General features: G+C 43.1%; 2 protein-coding genes across 2 annotated transcripts in view; one reads left to right on the top strand and one right to left on the bottom strand.

Annotated features, from left to right (window-relative positions):
* arhgef6 (Rac/Cdc42 guanine nucleotide exchange factor (GEF) 6) overlaps positions 1 to 17,582 on the top strand; it is a 49,689-nt gene extending 32,107 nt beyond the window's left edge. Inside the window, exons 25-27 of the mRNA XM_058053121.2 lie at positions 890 to 1,187; positions 17,055 to 17,136; positions 17,237 to 17,582. Of these exons, the coding sequence (XP_057909104.2) occupies positions 890 to 1,063 (174 nt within the window). The 3' untranslated portion in view covers positions 1,064 to 1,187; positions 17,055 to 17,136; positions 17,237 to 17,582. The remainder of the gene's footprint in view (positions 1 to 889; positions 1,188 to 17,054; positions 17,137 to 17,236) is intronic.
* LOC131105396 (adhesion G-protein coupled receptor G6) lies at positions 1,036 to 1,909 on the bottom strand. The gene is made up of 2 exons (XM_078788527.1): positions 1,512 to 1,909; positions 1,036 to 1,361 (listed from the first exon to the last, which is right to left on the bottom strand). Exons 1-2 carry the CDS (start codon positions 1,798 to 1,800, stop codon positions 1,252 to 1,254), a joined length of 399 nt encoding a protein of 132 aa, XP_078644653.1. The 5' UTR covers positions 1,801 to 1,909; the 3' UTR covers positions 1,036 to 1,251.
* Positions 17,583 to 18,649: the final 1,067 nt, after the last annotated feature.

Consider the following 18,649-nt stretch of genomic DNA (forward strand, 5'->3'; position numbering starts at 1 on the left):
TGATGAAATGCTCTTATGACAACTTACCTGGATGCTCACTCGGTCTTAAAGCACCACAGCACATGTGCACCCTCCATTGCTTCCTCACGTTTTCTTTCATTAGGCAGTGGAAGAGAAAGACGAGGAAGCCTGTGGCAAACACAGTTGTGACCATCTTGACAATACGCCTGTTGCTGTTCAGTTTGAGCTTCTGTACTCAAAGGATGAGGAATTCATTTAGTTTGCAAATGTTTTACTTCAAGTTGATCGACAGTCTTGTCTAAGCAGAGGAATATTTCATTTTGCCTTCAGCTGTTTTTTCCCAGGATCTCATACATATGATATATGATTCATGATTTGTCTTTTCAAGGCGTACACATTGCAATAGATGTTGTTGAATTGTTTTTGCATATTATTCTCAGTGTTGACCACGTCAATCTTACATTATGTCTTCTTTCCACATTTGCTGCTGTATTTTTACCGAGTGACAAAGGTCAATTTAAAAAAAAAAAAACAACAAAAAAGGCAGTCCACCACAAATGGCCCCCGGCCTGCACTTTGGACATCCCAGCACTGGACCGTTTGATATGGTTGCACTACTGCTGGTAGCCCAGTGATTGGCGGGTCGCTGTGATTGGCCACACCCCCAAGCGCTCCTGAGGAGTTCCGAATACGTAGGTCCCCGAACCCTAACGCTAACCCTCATTTACTGGGAGCGGGCAATCTGCAGCCCAAATAACCAAGTCCGGGTCGCACTGACATGTGTAGAACTCTGTAAAACCGAGCGTGCAGAGTCACCCAAAACTTCTCATCTTCTTAATGTTAATGTTAATCTTAATGTCTCATCGTTTAACACGAGAGTACAACATTTCAGCTTTTTCTTTGTTTTCTTTCATCTTTACCCTGCAAGGTGTTGCAGATGGTGAACAGGTACATCATGACCACCCTGCCAGGTCCAAAAGAAAAGAAACCCATCAGCCAGGTGAGGCCCAGCAGCACGGTGAGACTGGCCACCGCCCTCAAGTCCCTCAGAGCGCCACGGCTGTTGGCCGAGGCTTTTTTGGCACCCATCCGTCGGATCTGAACCAGGACTAGCACAAACACGGACGTGTTGCCTAAGAGGACAAGGAGCACGAAGGCCACCACCGTTGTGTAGAAGAAGATGTGGTCCTGCAGCCAGCAACTAGGAGGTGTGACAAAAAGCACGGGTATGTACAGTATGAAGACGTTGATGTGTTGCTGTTTTGGCACATTTGCTATTGGAAATAATCCTCACAAAGGGTCGGTGGAATGAAGGGCCATGGCAGACTGCGTGGGCACTGTGCTGCCATAGGCATCTTTATCTATGGCCAGCACCAGGCCCACTATGAGCAGTGGAACACCTGTGAGGACACAACACTTGTGTTGAAACAAAAGGACCGTTCAAGAGCAGATTAAGCACATTTACGACAGATGTTTAGTGGGAGGCGGCTGTCTGCCTGGATTCAGAGGCATTGTAGACGTGGAGAGAATAGATCAAATTGAGGTCATACCCCATCCGACAGCACAGAACTTGAGGATGTAAGAGGGCACGTAGGTGTTGAAGACCTTGACCAGAGCGAAGTACATGTGCACAGCTTCCAGGCCCATCCAGGCGAAGGAGGCCAGCAGAAAGTAGTGCAGCACGGCAGCGGTAACGATGCATAGGCTGTAGTTGGAAAAGGACGAGAGCCAGGAGTCCAGAAGGAAAAACATGCTCAGTCCCAGCAAGGCGGCTGACAGGTTGATGAGTATCTTAGATGGGTAGTCCCCACGCAGCTTCCTGGATGGGATATGGGTCATAAAGCTTTGAAGTGATCTCTTATTGGGAATCAAGTCATTATATTTCAGTCCAAATTCATTACCCAAAAGCCAGATAAGTGAGGAGCGTGATGCCCAGGAAGATAGAAGATAAACCGCAACCCACATAGGAGATGACTGTTAAAATCTGACTGTCTGTTTCGCTGATAGGTTCCCTGGATACATCCTGAAATGGACACACAGCAAAAGCACAATACTTGTCTTGTGTTAAAAGCCATATGGAACATTTTACACTCCCAATAACTTCAATCCAATATCTGCCTAGACACTCCAAATTGTCCATGGGTATGAATGTGAGTGTGAATGGTTGTTTGTCTACTATATGTGCCCTGGGATTGGCTGGCCACCAGTCCAGGGTGGACCCCGCCTCTCGCCACAAGACAGCTGGGATAGGCTCCAGCACCCCCGTGACCCTTGTGAGGATAAGCGGTAGAAAATGAATTAATGAATTAATGAATTGATCATTTCCCACAGCACATATGTGCCTGACAAAGTTCTTGCCGCTCATCCCGGTGGTAGGAACAATAAGTAATAACTCCTCTTTTTGGTGCTCATTTGGAATTAAAAATGGCTTATATGAAAGGTAAACGCATCTAGATTATGCTTATTATAGCAACTCGAAGTCTTGTATAATTCCTTGTTTTATTTTGTTCGGGCAGAAAGGTCAGCTTGTGCTCGCATACTAAATGTACAGTAGAAATGATATTTTCCTTTGGAAAAACACAAACATGCGAGAAAAACCTCAGAACATAAAGTCAGGGCGCCATGGTAAGAAGACCGCATGAAGATCCTTTACTTTCATCTCTCAAGCCTCCTACCTCATCAAACCCCAAACATGCTCATGTTCATGTCTGGTGACTGGCCTGCCTATCCTAGGGCATCTTCACTTTCCTCTCTATCAGGAACTTGATGTGGAGGCTGGAGTGTGAGAAGGAGCCCATCCTGCTGAGGAATTTGCCTTCCCTTGTAATTTGGAAGGTAATGGGCAACCTGAGTTTACAGACAACGGCGATGCATTTGCTAAGGCCTGCAGCTGGCAGAAAGGGTTAGGAGAAATATGGCTTGCAGTTACATCCGGGGGGGGGGTGAACCATAGATCTGCAGAATGGATGGTAACACGTCCATTACTGAGGTTTTTGTAGCATGTTTGCACACTCTGACCTTTCCGACCTAATGAAAAGATAAAACAATGAATAATACAAGGCTTGATGTTGCTGTCATGCGGCTTTTGCTGTTTTTCCTACAGCTTGGATAAGCAACAAGACTTTTGTGAAGAAACTGTAGTGTGTCACAGCAGAGTGGTTGAAAAGCACTGAAACTTGAAACTATATAGAAAGTGTGTGTGTGTGTGTAATATAATGGAAGGGTTTGATGTATTTTCCCCAAGCCCTCCCTTCATGAAAGCACACATTAGACTCACCAGGAGCACAGCGAAATGTGTCAGGTGTTCACAGAGACAGCTGGTCTGATAAGGAGAAATGCTGCGTGTTTCACAACCCAAGCGGCTCCAGCCGCCCTGGCCACCTGATACACACACACACACACACACATAAACACATGTGTACGTACATTTGCAAACATGAGCAGTGATGTCACGGTTACGAAGAAAAAGTAATCCGATTACTGAATTAAAAAATAACTTAGTTACTTTACAGATTACTTTATTTGAAAGTAACAAAGTTACATTACTAGTTACTTTTTCAGTTACTTAACAGCGGCTGCCTGCAACATCACCAATGTATTTGAAGTTGAAAGTTTGCTTTCTATTTGCTGAAAAATAGTGTAGCCTTGGGAGTGTTGAGTTGCTCCAAGCTGCTGTTTTGTGTGTGGACACTCGAGGGCAGTCGGGTTCAGCTTATGGGTTGGAGCGGGCGTTTGGAAGAGGGAGTAGAACAAGAGTTCTAAGGAAGTACTTCTGTGTGGACAGTAAGTGCCTTATGTTCATTTATTCATTTTCTAACGGCAACGAGGGTTGCGGAGGTGTGGGAGCCTATCCCAGCTGTCTTCAGGCGAGAGGCAGGGTAAACACTGGACTGGTTTACAACCATTCCCCCCACATTCATACCTATGGGCAATTTGGAGTGGCCAATGAAGCTAACATGTTTTTGGAATGGGGGAGGAAACCGGAGTACCCGGAGAAAAGCCACGCATGCAAGGGGGGAACATGCAAACTCCACACGGAGATGGTTGAGGGTGGAATTGAACTCGGGTCTCCTAGCTGTGAAGCCTGGGCGCTAACCGCTCGTCAGCCGTGCAGCCACGCCTTATGATGTTTTTGAAAATAAACGGCCAAATGAATGCAGCCATCCTGACTGCCCTTATTCAGACGCCGCTAAAATAGTAACGCAGAGTGACTGTGGATAAGTAACTTAAATCAGATGACTTGTTTTGAAATCGTAACGCGTTAGATTACCCGTAGCTGGAAAAAAAGGTAATGCTACACATCACTGAACATGAGAGATGCTAAACAAGCTCACCATTGTGCTGGAAATCCCAAAACACACACAGCACCTTGTCATCCGCCTACAAAACAGACAAGCTTATTCAAATCTCATCCTGACTTCTTGTCACGAGAAAGCGACGGGGGTCTCACCTGTTTGGCTTTTAGATGGCGTAGCGTGACCACCACCCTGTCGCCATCATTCAGGTTGCTGACATGGCTGCCGTTGATGCTTGCAGACACAATGTAAGAGTTCAACGACAAGCTGCTGTGTGTTGATGTGCTGGTTGTTTGCGGGTCCTGTTGAAAATATGAAAAGGCTGATTCATAAACAGAGGTCCATGAAATTCATCCAATGAGTTGTTAGGGTAATGTACATGTTCTCATTGTGTTACGAATGTTGTAGGGGTTTAAACCTGACAGGAATGAAAGTTTGAAAGCTTGATACCGCAGACAGCAAGAGAGTGCCATGCTCTTATTTAGTCTACAGTTTTGATCGTTTATTGTCCCGATAGCAAGACTTCTCTGCTGGCCCAAACACAATCAGAAGCATTACATTTATAAATTCAATTCTAGTTTTTTTGTCCATGAAATTGTGTTCACTTATTCCAACAGAAAATCATTTGCTTTCAGTAGTCGACTTTTTCTGTCCAATCAGATTTCAGCTTCTTTGTGTTGCCATACGAATGTAATCTGCCCATGGCCTTCAGGAGTGCTGGCCCATGTCACATAAACGCTATTAGCAATGGGACTGGGTTGTTTGAGTCATCCACTACTAGGTACATGTATTACAACATGTCGTGCTTCTTTCCTGGGTGCACTGATTTCACATAGTAATATATAGAAAGGAAGGCGACACCTCGCCTCCAAAGGGCCTATCCCAGCTGTCCTCGGGCGAGAGGCAGAAAGGCGGTAGAAAATGAATGAATGAATGATTCCTACACACTTTGCTGAAAACAGCTTTATAATTGTCATTTTCCAAAAAGGTTGAAAAACACTGCTGTAAACTGACAGACAGTTGGAAGATGGAGAATCATGAATGCGCCAGTATCGGGAATTAGTACGTTGGAGAAATGCTAAAGGGAAAATGCTAGTCAAAGATTGTCTATTTTAGAGAGTGCTTTGGTGGTTTGAAGGACCTAAAGCAAAAGTGCTTGTCAAATATAAAAGATATTTGACTAGCATTTTTGAAGTAGAGCCTTAAAAATGAATGCTTCTGTTTTGAAGGACTGAGCAAAAAAAACACCAGCTCTCAATGTTTTTGAGGATTCTACTGCAAATATACTACTATATATATATAATAATATACTACTACTGCAAAGTCAAAGACCCTCTTTATAACAAGAGCGTTACGCTGCTTTGGAACTCGATTTTCATTGGCGTACCTGGAAGAGGTCTTGTGTTCCGTAAAACTGGAACTGGATTCGAGTTTTACTTCTCTCTCCAGGTGGAAGGAAGTTTTGGAGAGCAGCGGGCAGAGAGATGGTCACATTTGCACCTGAGATCGGTTTACCCTCAAAACTCTGGTTGACAAAAACCTAAATAACAAAAAGAAGAGCAGTAAGTGCTCATTGCACTTCCTGGATGACAAGTCATATGACACTCATGAAGCAATGAGAGTGAATTACTTGAGGTTCCTGGAATGATGTCAGGGAGGACGCCCCGAAGGTTAGGCCGCCAAATCTGTCGGGATGCACGTCGATCATGGACAGAGCCAAGGAAGGCGCGGTCAGACTGAGTGATTCTCCTGGGAAATCCATGGTGTTTCCCATCCTGTCAGTGATGGTGAGGACGCTGTTGGCACAGGGAGGGATGAAAAAAAGAAGAATCATGAGTACATATCATCATGTCATGTCACCATTTCCCTGACAAGAAGGTACTTTTTCACCAATTTGACGTGGTATATTTCTTAGTACTTCTTCGATGCGAATTAAGGATCAGGAGATCCTTCAGGAGAGGAGGAAGATGTGCCCGTAAGAAGAGAGAGAAGATGAGTGCCAAGAACCTAGAACTAAGAGTAGGGACTTTGAATGTTGGAACTTTGACAGGAAAACGTAGAGAGTTGGTTGACATGATGCAGAGGAGGAAGGTAGACATACTGTGTGTCCAGGAGACCAGGTGGAAAGGTAGCAAGGCTAGAAGTTTCGGAGCAGGGTTCAAGTTGTTCCATCATGGTGGAAATGTGAAGAGAAACGGAGTAGGAGGAGTTGGTTAAGAATGTCCTGGAGGTAAAAGGAGTGTCAGATAGGGTGATGTTCAATGTTGTTAGTGGAAAAACTAAAATTCTGGCTGGACCTTGAAGTGACGCAGAAAGCAGAACTGGAGGTAGCAGAGATGAGGATGCTGAGGTTCTCATTGGGAGTGACCAGGATGGATAGGATCAGGAAGGAGTACATCAGAGGGACATTCCATGTTAGAGGTCTTGGAGATGAAGTCAGAGAGGCCAGACTGAGATGGTTGGGACATGTCCAGAGGGAGAGAGAGTCAATATATTGGTAGAAGGACGCTGCCGGGTAGGAGGCGTAGAGAAAGACCAAAGAGGAGGTTCATGGATGTAGTGAAGGAGGACATGGAGGGTAGTTGGTGTGAGAAAGACAGATGCAGAAGACAGGTTTGGATGGAGGAGATTGATTTGCTGTGGCGAGCCCTGAAGGGAAAAGCCCAAAGAGAAAGAAGATATTTCTTAGTACTTCTTCCGGCTAGATTGTCTCACTTTTAGAATAATTCCATCAGTCCAAATAACACTTTTAGTATAAGCTCACCCATCCAAATGGCCAGAATCAGGTATCCTAACGACCTGGCCTGGCCACAGGTGTTATAAAACCAAGCACGTAGGCATGCAGACTTTTTCTACAAACATTTGTGAAAGAATGGCCCGCTCTCAGCTCAGTCAATTCCTGCGTGGAACTGTCATCTGATGCCACCTGTGAAACAAATCCAGTCGTGAAATTTCCTCGCTCCTAAATATTCCACAGCCAACTGTCAGCTTTAATATCAGAAAATGGAAGTGTTTGGGAACAACAGCAACTCCGCCACCAAGTGGTAGGCCAGGTAAACTGATGGAGGCGGGTCAGCGGATGCAAAGAGGTCTTCGACTTCCTGCACAGGTGCTCCAGAGCTCCAAACTTCATGTGGCCTTCAGATTAGCCCAAGTACAGTACGCAGAGAGCTTCATGGAACGGGCTTCCATGGCCGAGCAGCTGCATCCAAGCCATACGTCACCAAGGTGATGCAAAGCGCCGGATGCAGTGGTGTAAAGCACGCCACCACTGGACTATAGAGCAGTGGAGACACCTTCTCTGGAGTGATGAACCACGCTTTTCCACCTGGCAATATGATGGGCAAGTCTGGGTTTGGAGGTTGCCAGGAGAACGGTACATTTGGGACAGCATTGTGCCGAGTGTGAAATTTGGTGGAGGTGGAATTCTGGTGTGAGGTTGTTTTTCAGGAGTTGGGCTTGGCCCCTTAGTTCCAATAAAAGGAACTTTGAACGCTCCATGATACCAAAACATTTTGGACAATTCCATGCTCCCAACCTTGTGGGAACAGTTTGTAGCGGGCCCCTTCCTCTACCAACTACTAATATGCACCAGGGCACAAAGCAAGGTCCATAAAGACATGGATGACAGAGTCTGGTGTGGATGAACTTGACTGGCCTGCACAGAGTCCTGACCGGAACCCCAAAGAACACCTTTGGGATGAATTGGAGCGGAGACTGAGAGCCAGGCCTTCTCCACCAACATCAGTGTGTGTGTGTGTGTGTGTGTGTGTCTGTGAACAACCTGATTGATTCTAGACACGCAGGTTAGAAAACTGTAATGCATCACTTCACCATTAATTGTTTCGTCAAATTCCAACATCCAGAATACGGCCTACAGCATGAGATCCATTTTGTTCCTCTACTACCATTTCTATACGTATACAGTACATATATTTTTGTAAAAGTTACCTGACAGCCACCGGAGTGACGTCTGTCTCTGAAATCAAGATGTTGGAGAAAATGTGGAAAACTTTTTTGCTGACTGCTGGCTGGGTGGCGCCGACATCCACCACCTGCTTGAGTTTCTCCATCACCGTGTTCAATTCGGCAGGTGGAATCTGTGTGGTGTTGCTGAGCTGGACGTTTACCAGGTCCTCGATGATGCCCACCACTTCATCTGCATTATCTGGGCACCGGAACATGTAGCTGAAATGGTTGAGTTTATTTCCAAAATGCTTCTAGTGCTCATGACACCAAAACACTTGTTCAACTTATTATTTTCAGCCATTGAAATATTTCCTGTATTACATGTGCACTCCAATCTTGAGGCATTGATACCTGGGCATTGTGTGCTTGCATTGTTTTAATTAATTGATTTATTTGTACTTATTGTTTTACTATTTTTTATTAGCATCATTATTCTGTGTACTGTTTTTACTTTTACTTTTAGCTGTACGACTTATTATTATGCACGTGTGTTTTGTGTTTTACTGGCTGCTCTACAGCACTTTGGGCAGTTAACTGTTGGAAATGTGCCATGTAAATCAATTTGACATTGACCTTTGACCTAGAGGAAAGGCTTTTGTTGGAACACTCGACGAGCCGGCAGCAGCCGACTATATCTAGTCGGAATGTCTCAACCTCTCGCACAAGCTCCGGTTCCACCAGAGAAATGACGTTACATGTCCCAAGAACCAGATTTGGTCGCCGAGGACTTGTTCGCCCAGGCGCCTGCCCTTGACCGCCACTCAAAAAACCAATCCACTTCATATTACAAATGATGCGTGGCAATAGACTAACAATAAAACATAAACACAGCCTCCTCTTTCATCCAGGCCTACTGAAGATGAAGAAACATTTGACATTGACTATATTTCAAATAAAATCAGCACTTAATTTCACTCATATTTAGTTATGACCGCAGCAAATGTTTCATGAAGGTGTACTTTCATTTTTTCTGGTGTCATGAGCACTGTAAGAAAGTCACGCTGAAGAACATGACATTCCTACACAAACACAACATGTACGAAGAAGCAGAGCTTCTTTCATCCTACTTTGGTGAAGTGATTCAAGCGCTTACCTGTGGTGACAGTGATGTTTTCCAGGTCTGGAATGCTCACAAGTGGGCTGCACCTTGTCATGTCCGGGTCAGACCAGCTGGTTGTGTCTGTTTCAATGTGTAACTTACTAAAGAACAGCAGAAAAATAGGCTATTCAGCATAGAGACCAAGCGTGTCCAAAGTGTGGCCAGGCAGCATCTCCAGCCTGCGGCTGTTCTTTAACGACCCATGGCGTATGGCACACACAACACTGTGTCTGGGCGTATATACTAGGGATAATATCAGAATATGGGAATAGTCATAATTTTGCATTTATTGATTATTTATTCCTCTAATCTCTATATTTTGTACTGTCATACTGTCTTGCACTAAAAAAGGGAGCTGCTGCAATTTCATTCTACTATTTGTAAAATGACAATAAAGGGCATTCTGATTATGATAACATTTAGAAGCAAATTAAAATAGTAGGAACATAAAGTAAAACAGCAGAGAAAAAAAGGCTGTAATTTTGTGAAAAAAAATGTCAGGATCTGTGTCTGTCTCTCTGCTGCCGCCCTGAGGCCTTTTGATGCAGTGCAAAGCCACGCCTGCCTGGGCAAAGCCGCCTCCACTCACCTGCCTGCAATCACTCACCTGTCTCGTTCGCTACTTTACCTGTGTGACTTTATCTCATGTTGTATGTGTTGCTGGCCACTGGTGTTGCTGGTCACTGTAACTACTCTTCCCAGCAGGGGTTGGCCTCTTACCTTTTTCGTTTTTCCTGATCGTCTTTTGTCAGCAACAGAGTTGTTATGACTTTGTGCCTTTTTGCCCTGCTAGTATTTTTCTCTGCAGTGTTATGTTGTACCCCTTGCGGGACACCTTTTGTATGAAACATTTATGCTTTCATTTTTGTGTCATTCTCTGCGTTGGGATCCAGACCCGGACTAGCCGAACCGTAATAAAGTTTCATAAGAGGAAAAATCATGTATTTTAGTAGCATAGATATGAAAGGAGAAATGATGTCAAAATCGTTATTTTGGGAAAATAAGGCTGTTATTATATTATAAGTGGTATAGAGGATGGATGGATGGATATTACTGTGGGAATAAAGTCATAATATTACAAGAAGATACAAGATTACCATACAAACATTACGAGAGAGACTACGTAGACATACGATTATGTAGTGCTATGTACTACATTTCAAACATGAATATTTTTGCAGTTGAATTGAAATGTTATTTACCAAAGGCGGAAAGCTTGCTGTGAGTTTGGCTTTTGACATCTCATGTCTTGACTGACTTGAGGGAATGTTTCAGGCCAGAAGTATTCTCCATAGATTGTTGACATCATTTGCTCGTCACAATTCTGTGGCACTGAAAGAGAATAAAAACAGGATGATGTTTACAAACACTGTGCAGTAGAATCTCTGAAGTGGAATTTCCCTGGAGTTTTGTTATCATCCTTTTTATCCGATGACTGCATTTGTTTGTCAGTCCGATCTTCTACTCCTGAATCGCTGCACACAAAAGCATGAACATTTGGCAAAATGCCCAGCCCTATTGTGTGCCGACGCTATTATTTTTCTGACAAATGCACCACATGGTGGCGTTGTTTTAAACTCCATGAATCAGGTTGACTTCAATCTCTACAAATCATCACAAAATGTGGTACACATCTTGACGAGACTGAAAATTTGAGCAGGGTTGGTTGAAAAACACAGCTGCCATCAAGCAATATTTGTTAGCAGCTAATTGGCTGTCCTTGATTTATTACAATATCGTAGCGTCACTGGAAGCGCTTCCTGTTCCCCAGCATGCTTTGCTGGATTGCTTTGTAAATGTATTGTGTATTAGCTGTGTGTGTCGGCACATCTGTTGCTGTTAGTCTGCTATTTCATACTTCAATCTCCTATCTTTGTCTGACATCATGGCCATGGTCAGTGCCCTTCGTAGTTTACCCCGAACCCCATTCCTACTGTGTGCCGGGCTCATTGCAAGTCGCCTCCTGACTTTTGCCTGCCCAAATATCCATTCATATCAACATAGTCCAATGAGCAAACATTGACCTTTGAGCACAGTAAAACGCCAACCATATAAAACGTTCACCACACCTTATTTGTACCACGGTGCAACAACACACATGTTTTTTGAGGCTTAGACTTGCTTAGTTTTTGGTGATATGATACAAAGTGTTCCTGGTTTGAGTTCAAACACAGGAAAAGGCCAGTCAAGGCGTACATCTGTTTGTGGTTTTGGTGGTGAGGGTTTAGGTGTGTAGCCTTTCCTGGTGATGGTGATGGAGACCTCAGTGATGGTCAGAGGTTTGTCGGAAGATCAATTGTAGGCAGGGATGAGGCATTGCTCAAAAGGTTGACACATTTGTTGTCAAATCGTTTGACCCGCGATCACCCCTTCAGCAAACTTCACAGACTCCACGGCCACCCTTCTTCAGGTCCTCGTCTGCCATTAGCTACGTATACATGGACCCAAATATCCCATTTATTTATTTTCTCAAACGAAAAGAATTTAACCATTGTATACACCTCATTCCGAAAGAAAAGTGCCAATCCGAATGAACATATAGTTGGATTCACAGGGGTGGAATGTTCCTTTCCCCAATCCGATTGTACCTGCTCAAACGGAAAGTTGTCAATCAAAAAAAAGCATTTGCAACTGAACGGGTATTTTAGGTGCGGTGACCTCCTTCATTCCGTTTACAAAAAAAGAACTAGTTGTTTTGACCCATTCATTCATGACCGACACACCACAAATGTTGATGTTTACGCTTTACTGCGCTTGCCCCATTGACTATTCTGTTTGATTACAGCGGCGCATGTAGCGATTGGAATATTCCTTTCCATGTATACCATTGTTTGCGGAAAAGTCATTCGGAAAGATTCCATTTGAAAAAAAGAAAAACTCCTCATCTAAATGTGGCGATTGAGGGAGTCCCACCAGTGCCGTGTGGTTGGACAGACCCAACGTGCTGGACGCCCAAGGAACTGTCCAAGTGCTGAACCAGGATGAACCGCTGACAGCTGAGGGTGTTTTATGCTTTTGCATACTGTTGTCACTACTTTGCATAACGTCCAATGCTGTTCACTGAGGCCAATATGGAAGAACCTGGAGACTCTTGCTACTTGCAAGTAGCAAGTCAAGGATGATTCATTCTTCATCCAGTGATTCAGGTGAACTGTCACCAGTATTCTCTCATACTGATAACCAGTATCCTTTGTCATTTGGGTGCTCATCACTGTCACTCAGATCTGCATGAGTCTTGGGGATTTCCTGGTACAAAATCCAGAGGAATGGATGGTCTAGTGCTGGAGAATGATTTCATGTCCACCACTAGTTTGTTTATTTTCCTATCTATTTTTCTTTGGGTACTACGCTTTTCCTCCCACATTCCAAAACCAAGCATGCATGTTAGGTAATGGACATTTTGTTCTATGGGAACAATTTGTTGCGTACTCCATTAGTTACGTATTTGTTGTGTAACTACATTTGGGTCTTAACAGTCGGTAACAGGTATATGTACTTACATATATGTCTGATCTTCACTGTTTCAATGACAATGGAGCCATTTTCATTTGTTGACATCAAAGTGGCATTGACGAAAATGATCAATTCTTCAATGGTCTTTGTACTGTAGTCCTGAACATGGAAGGCACAGCCGTATCTGCTGAGGAGATAACAGCTGATTGGCATCTCATTTTAGAATTGGTTTGTCAGCCGATCGCAGTTCATGGTTGACGAACCTCCAGTTGTCTTCCTTCGCTACGACAAGATTCAACACCAGCGTCCTGCCGCTCGTCTCCAGGCTTTCTCTCAACTTTTGGCATGAGATAATTCGATGAGAAGGCAAAGCATTGCGTCCTGAAAGATGTGTTTCTGCAAATGTCTTACCCATTCTTCAATGATCGGTTCTGGTTTTGTGTGGTTTCCCGTCATAGTCAGTGACAGGTTGACTCTCAGGAACACATCAGCTTGAACTGCAGGGACATCAAATAGATCTATCTATACATCTATGTACACTCAACAAACAGATCAATCCAACCTCCCAGCTTCCATGAGCTGAACTCAAAGATGTCAGACTTTCTACGTACACAAAAGGCCTGTCTCTCAAATATGTCAGTGAGCTTTCATAATTCATCCTTCATGCACAGATGCCTATTAGCCAGTGTAATTATTGTACAGGTGTGCCTTATGGTGGCCACAATAAAAGGCCACTCCACTGACTGTTTGCTTGGTTTTCTAGTGCATAGCCAAGGTTCAGATGTTCAGAACACTCACTAAGCATCCAATCAGATTGCACTGATTTGACCCGCTATGCCAGTTCCAACCACTGTGTGTGTTTCTAGGAGCTGTTAGGATTTGCTGCAATACATTACATTAACACATTAACTTTATGTCATCGTTTCAGCTTGTGTCGAATGACATACCAAGAGTCAGGTTGATATCTAAAGGCTCCCCTGTTGTTGACTTATTAGGAACCCTCTGCGTTGGCCCTACTTCTGTAAGAGTAAGTCAAATTCAATACATCTATACGTCAGAAGAAGCATAGATGAATGTGGCAGGTATTGTATGCATAGCTTACCTGTAGACGTCACATTAGTGTCCACACTTGCTGGTGGTTGTGTCATGTCAGGCGATGACTCTGTGTAAAAAGGTCATGTCAATTAGCTGCCTAAAGATGACTTCATTTTTATATCTCATATTTGCATTTGCATTATTTACATACAGTATATGTGTGTGTATTTACATGTATACTGTATGTATTTATTGTATGTGTGTGTGTATGTATGTATATATATATATATATATATATATATATATATATATATATATTCATTCTGGTGGCCAGCCAACACCCATTCCCACCCACATTCATACCTATGGACAATTTGGAGTGGCCAATGAAGCTAGCATGTTTTTGGAATGGGGGAGGGGGGGTAAGCCGGAGTACCCGGAGAAAACCCACGCATGCACGGGGAGAACATGCAAACGCCACACAGAGATGGCCGACGGTGGAATTGAACTTCGGCCCTCGGCCATCTCTGTGTTGAGTTTGCATATATATATAGTGGGAAGAAGTCAAAATTTATAATCCAAAAATTAATAATCAAACAATGAATCAGGGCTACATGGCGGACGAGTGGTTAGCGTGCAGGCCTCACAGCTAAGAGACACAAGTTCAATTCCACCCTCGGCCATCTCTTGGCAAATGTCACACCAATTTAAGCTTTTCAAAGCGCCACCCCAGTGAGACATTTTTCGATGCACGTTTTGCAGGGTGCAAAACTTCTATCACTCTCACAAAGACAGAGCACTGCGGACATGCTTGCTCTGGATGCTGCAGCGGGGGCAGCACTGATCGGCGGACGGGATTGGCGTTTTAAAGCAAGTATCGCCCATATCGATACTGTGCTTCTTCACTGATATTGGCCGATACCAATTGATACCAATTGATGGTCGATCGATCGGAGCACCCCTTGTGCATGCCATGACGTTTTGTCAGCTTGATTTTTTTTTGAAAGAAGGCGTACACCTCATTTGTGTTGAAGCAAATAATGCAGACGTGTGCCTGGGTCAAACTGTTGCCATCATACTGGGAATGACTTTCACACAACATTTTAAAAGTGCACGCAGATGAATCAAATGCAGCTTCTGCCATCTTTTGGTTAATGCCTATTCTGCTGACCCAGTGCTAATTAAAGACCCTAGGGGTCTAATTGAAGGCTTGACAGTAATCTTATTCATTGCCACAAACGTGGAACAGCTGATCACTGGTACAGTATCCGTTAACACGTGCTCTGACCGGGTTTAAAATAAAGAACTTCTTCTTATCACTTATTTCAACATTTGTTGCGAAAATCCAAAGAAGAAGCAAAGCAGGTTCGAATTACTGCATATAGTTTTCTGTGACTTTAAAGGGGAACCACACTTTTAGTGGAATGTTGACCATCATTCCCAATCCTTATGTGAAACATGAACACATATCTCTTTCCCTTTTCCGTGCATTATAACCCAAACCGTAACACGACAAAACAAGCTAATATGAGCTGGCAATGCTCTCATTGGGATGCGCCTATTTTGACTATGAAGCCCACTAAAAACAACCCTTTGACAACGTTGCCACGTTAGGGTGAACCCTAATACACAGAAAAGGGAAAGAAATTCGGGTTCATGTTTCACATCAGGATTGTAAAAACTGAGGAATGCTCAACCCATGGTTCCACCGTGTCTAGTCCTTGCTATGATATGCCCTTATGCACTCTCCAATGTGAGGGCCCCCAGTTCATGGCTTTCTTTAGCTGAGCAAGCTTCTCTCAGCATTTCCACATGCACTCGGGTGGGACAACAACTACTGTAAGAGGAGTCCAAATGAAAAGAAATCTTACGTGAAACCAGTAGACACACTGAGAGCACACAAGTCGTCAGGGATGATGGACTTGTCGGCGAGTACATTGCAGCAAAAAGCATCGAGACCACTCCTGCCGGTTAAGTGAAAACCTGCTGCAGCACAAATAAAGCCACAAATGCTGAAGGTTATTCCAATACATATCACCCGAGTATGACGCTGACTTACCATGATGGCCTCTGTGCCGCTCGGACTTTTTTGTGTGTGATGAAGCAGATCATTTGAGCGCGAGAGTCACGTCTTCATACGCCCCGCCCCCTTTCTTGTGTGGCGTTAATGATTGATCTTCGGCCATAATAGGCACAGTAAAGCCTGTGGATTGTTCCTCTGTACATCGTAAAAGTCTATGCAAACACTCATATAAACTGTCATATTCTGATGCTTGTCCAAGCAATAACTTGTCAAACAAATCTAATTGGCCTTCTGTGTGACGTTTGCCTTTGACTAAATAATGCCTAAAGGGAATCAAACGTGCAACACTTTTACAACCGCCCTTTAGCCCAAGTAAGGCTCTGTAGCGCCACCTGCTGATATTATTATGTACAATGTTGTATGCGGGGTACTGCGCAGTGGACGAGTGGTTAGCGTGTCTGTCGGCCACGCAGTCAGGACTAGTGGAAATCGATTCGAAACGATAACTACAACGATAATTACGCCAAGTATTATCTAAAGGATACCAATTTCGGAACTATGGGCCATTATTTAAAACAATACACACAGCAAGCATATTTTTGTCTTACTATTGTTCTTTCTTATTAGCATAGCTCTTAAACTCGCCCACAAACGTTCAGCAAATAGAAAATGTGACCGAGTGAGACCTCTCACACTGACACAAACATGTTTTTGTTTATTTGTGTCAGCTCAAAATAAGATTTGTGTATTCATGATAGTGGTTTTAAATTCTAAATGTTTGTGAGTAAAAAAGCCTATTTGGGAACATTCAGGAAAAAAACCCTTCCTTCATGAAATGTACAAATGACAATACCTGAAACACAGGGCAGTAGTCATAAAACATTTCATCCAAATTGCAAACTCAATGTCATTTCATTCCTCTTTCAAAACATTAAAATACATAGAAATTAATCATTATATTACAGTAAATATTATTTTATTACAATACTGCAACTATTCATTACAAATCCCACAGTTTTTGAATGTTTGGTCATTGAACGCATCATTTATCATTCTCCGATGACAAAGGGATGTATGTATGTATTTTGGATGTATTTTCCCCCTTTTTCTATCACCTCATCACAATAAAACTGCATTTTTCTGGTTTTATTGTTTTTTATTAAATTTGCCATTTGTTCAGCCTTTCTTTGTTTTGATTTCTGCTTGATGTTCCATGCAGACGACTGTCCAGGGCCAGAGGGTCTGTTTTTTCCAACTCTTGTCTCCACCACCCGCCTATGTCCTGGCCTTCAGAGAACCATGTGAGCACCCATCAGAGACTCCTATTGAATATCCCTAAGCTGCAAATGTATGATTACTACATTGCTTAGAAATTTTTTCTGGTAATACTTCTACCCAAAGATACCCAACTCCATCCAGGAACTGCCCCATAAGTCCCAGGAAGCTGTTGAAGGGAAGCTGGGTGGCCCTTTGGATTCTGCACCTTGACGTTTCTTGCCAGGATACATGAAGCTGCGGAGAACACGCAGGTAGTGCGATGGTTTCTGAACCTCTGTGTTTGATGGCGGTGTTGCAGCCTGGCCCAGCCAATGAAGTGGAACAGAATTTGAAGGTCTTTCAACTTGAACCTACATGTGGCTTTACTTGCTGTTTACCATGTCCAATGGATGAAAAGCCCTGTGGCCAGAGCATGTGAGGCGTACCAGAACAGAGGCAGTAGTGTTCATGGTGAGGGGGGAGGGAAAAACCAAAAAAAAGGATGAGAAAATTTGATATTCTCTCATAGGGAAGACTTCTTCAGCTGACTGGGTGGACCTTTTTCCCAGTCCTCAACAATCCATACAGGTAAGATTTCTCTTTCCCCACCACTCATCAGAACCTTTTAATACATTACGGCAAAGGCTGACATTAAGGTCATGTCCAATAGCTGTATACATTTAAAAGATCACATAATTCTACAATTCTGTATTTAATACAGTTTACCATTCCAGTTGACAGTAACATTAACTTTGATGTAATTTCCATTCATAAAAAAGAAATTATAACTGACATTCATGACTTGCCAATTGCATCAAAACGCTTTGGGGTGTAATTATCTAATATGACCGCTAGATGACGCGCTAGTCTCTCACGGTTCTACTCAGTGCTCAGCACATCTTATTTTCTACATGATATCGATGCAGGGCCTTGTCATACTTTACTGTTGTACTTCACCAAATGGATAATGTACTCATACATAAAATCAGAAGTTCAAGCACAAGCAATATGTTTATGTTTGTAAAAGATCCTCTAGAACAGGAGCGCTCTGCTGTGTCTAAGTACATACCGGAAAAAATACACCAGTCAAGATTTTCTACATGACAAGAGCAGCTGATGTTTGACAGAAACACTCCCCCCTACTGTTTTGATCTGTCGCAGGAAAAATGTTGCCCACGGGCCTCCTATTGAACAACTTCCACCAGCAACCTCCCTCCCCTCGTCGGATCGTCTATTAAGAAAAGAACATTCACACGTGACTCAGATTTAGTTTGTACACTAATTGTTGTTACAGTATGCTTACTAATTGAGTATGAAATACTTTATAATTTCTGTTTGTCTACTTTATATATTTGAGTTATAGCATAAATAGTTTTACGTATTTATATTCAGTGTAAACACTTATTTGTTTGAATCTATTATGTGTTTTCTCTGTCGTTCAATTGTGTTTAAATACCTATCTATTTGTGTTTAACTTTTTAATGTCATTAGATTTTGTTCTCAATTATATCACATTGTTTTGAGTCTCTTGACTTGCGACACTCGTTTCCGGAAATG

This window comes from Doryrhamphus excisus, linkage group LG23 (genome assembly GCF_037039965.1).
Source record: "Doryrhamphus excisus strain RoL-2023G ecotype Guam linkage group LG23, RoL_Dexc_Guam_v1.1, whole genome shotgun sequence".
In the NCBI taxonomy this organism is placed as follows: Eukaryota; Metazoa; Chordata; class Actinopteri; order Syngnathiformes; family Syngnathidae; genus Doryrhamphus; species Doryrhamphus excisus.

Excerpts from the sequence above, each read along its gene's own strand:
- LOC131105396 (XM_078788527.1), bottom strand. The coding sequence starts at position 1,800 with ATGACCCATATCCCATCCAGGAAGCTGCGTGGGGACTACCCATCTAAG. Across the intron at positions 1,362-1,511 it reads GTTCTGTGCTGTCGGATGGG|GTGTTCCACTGCTCATAGTG; the intron begins GTATGACCTCAA and ends GTGTCCTCACAG.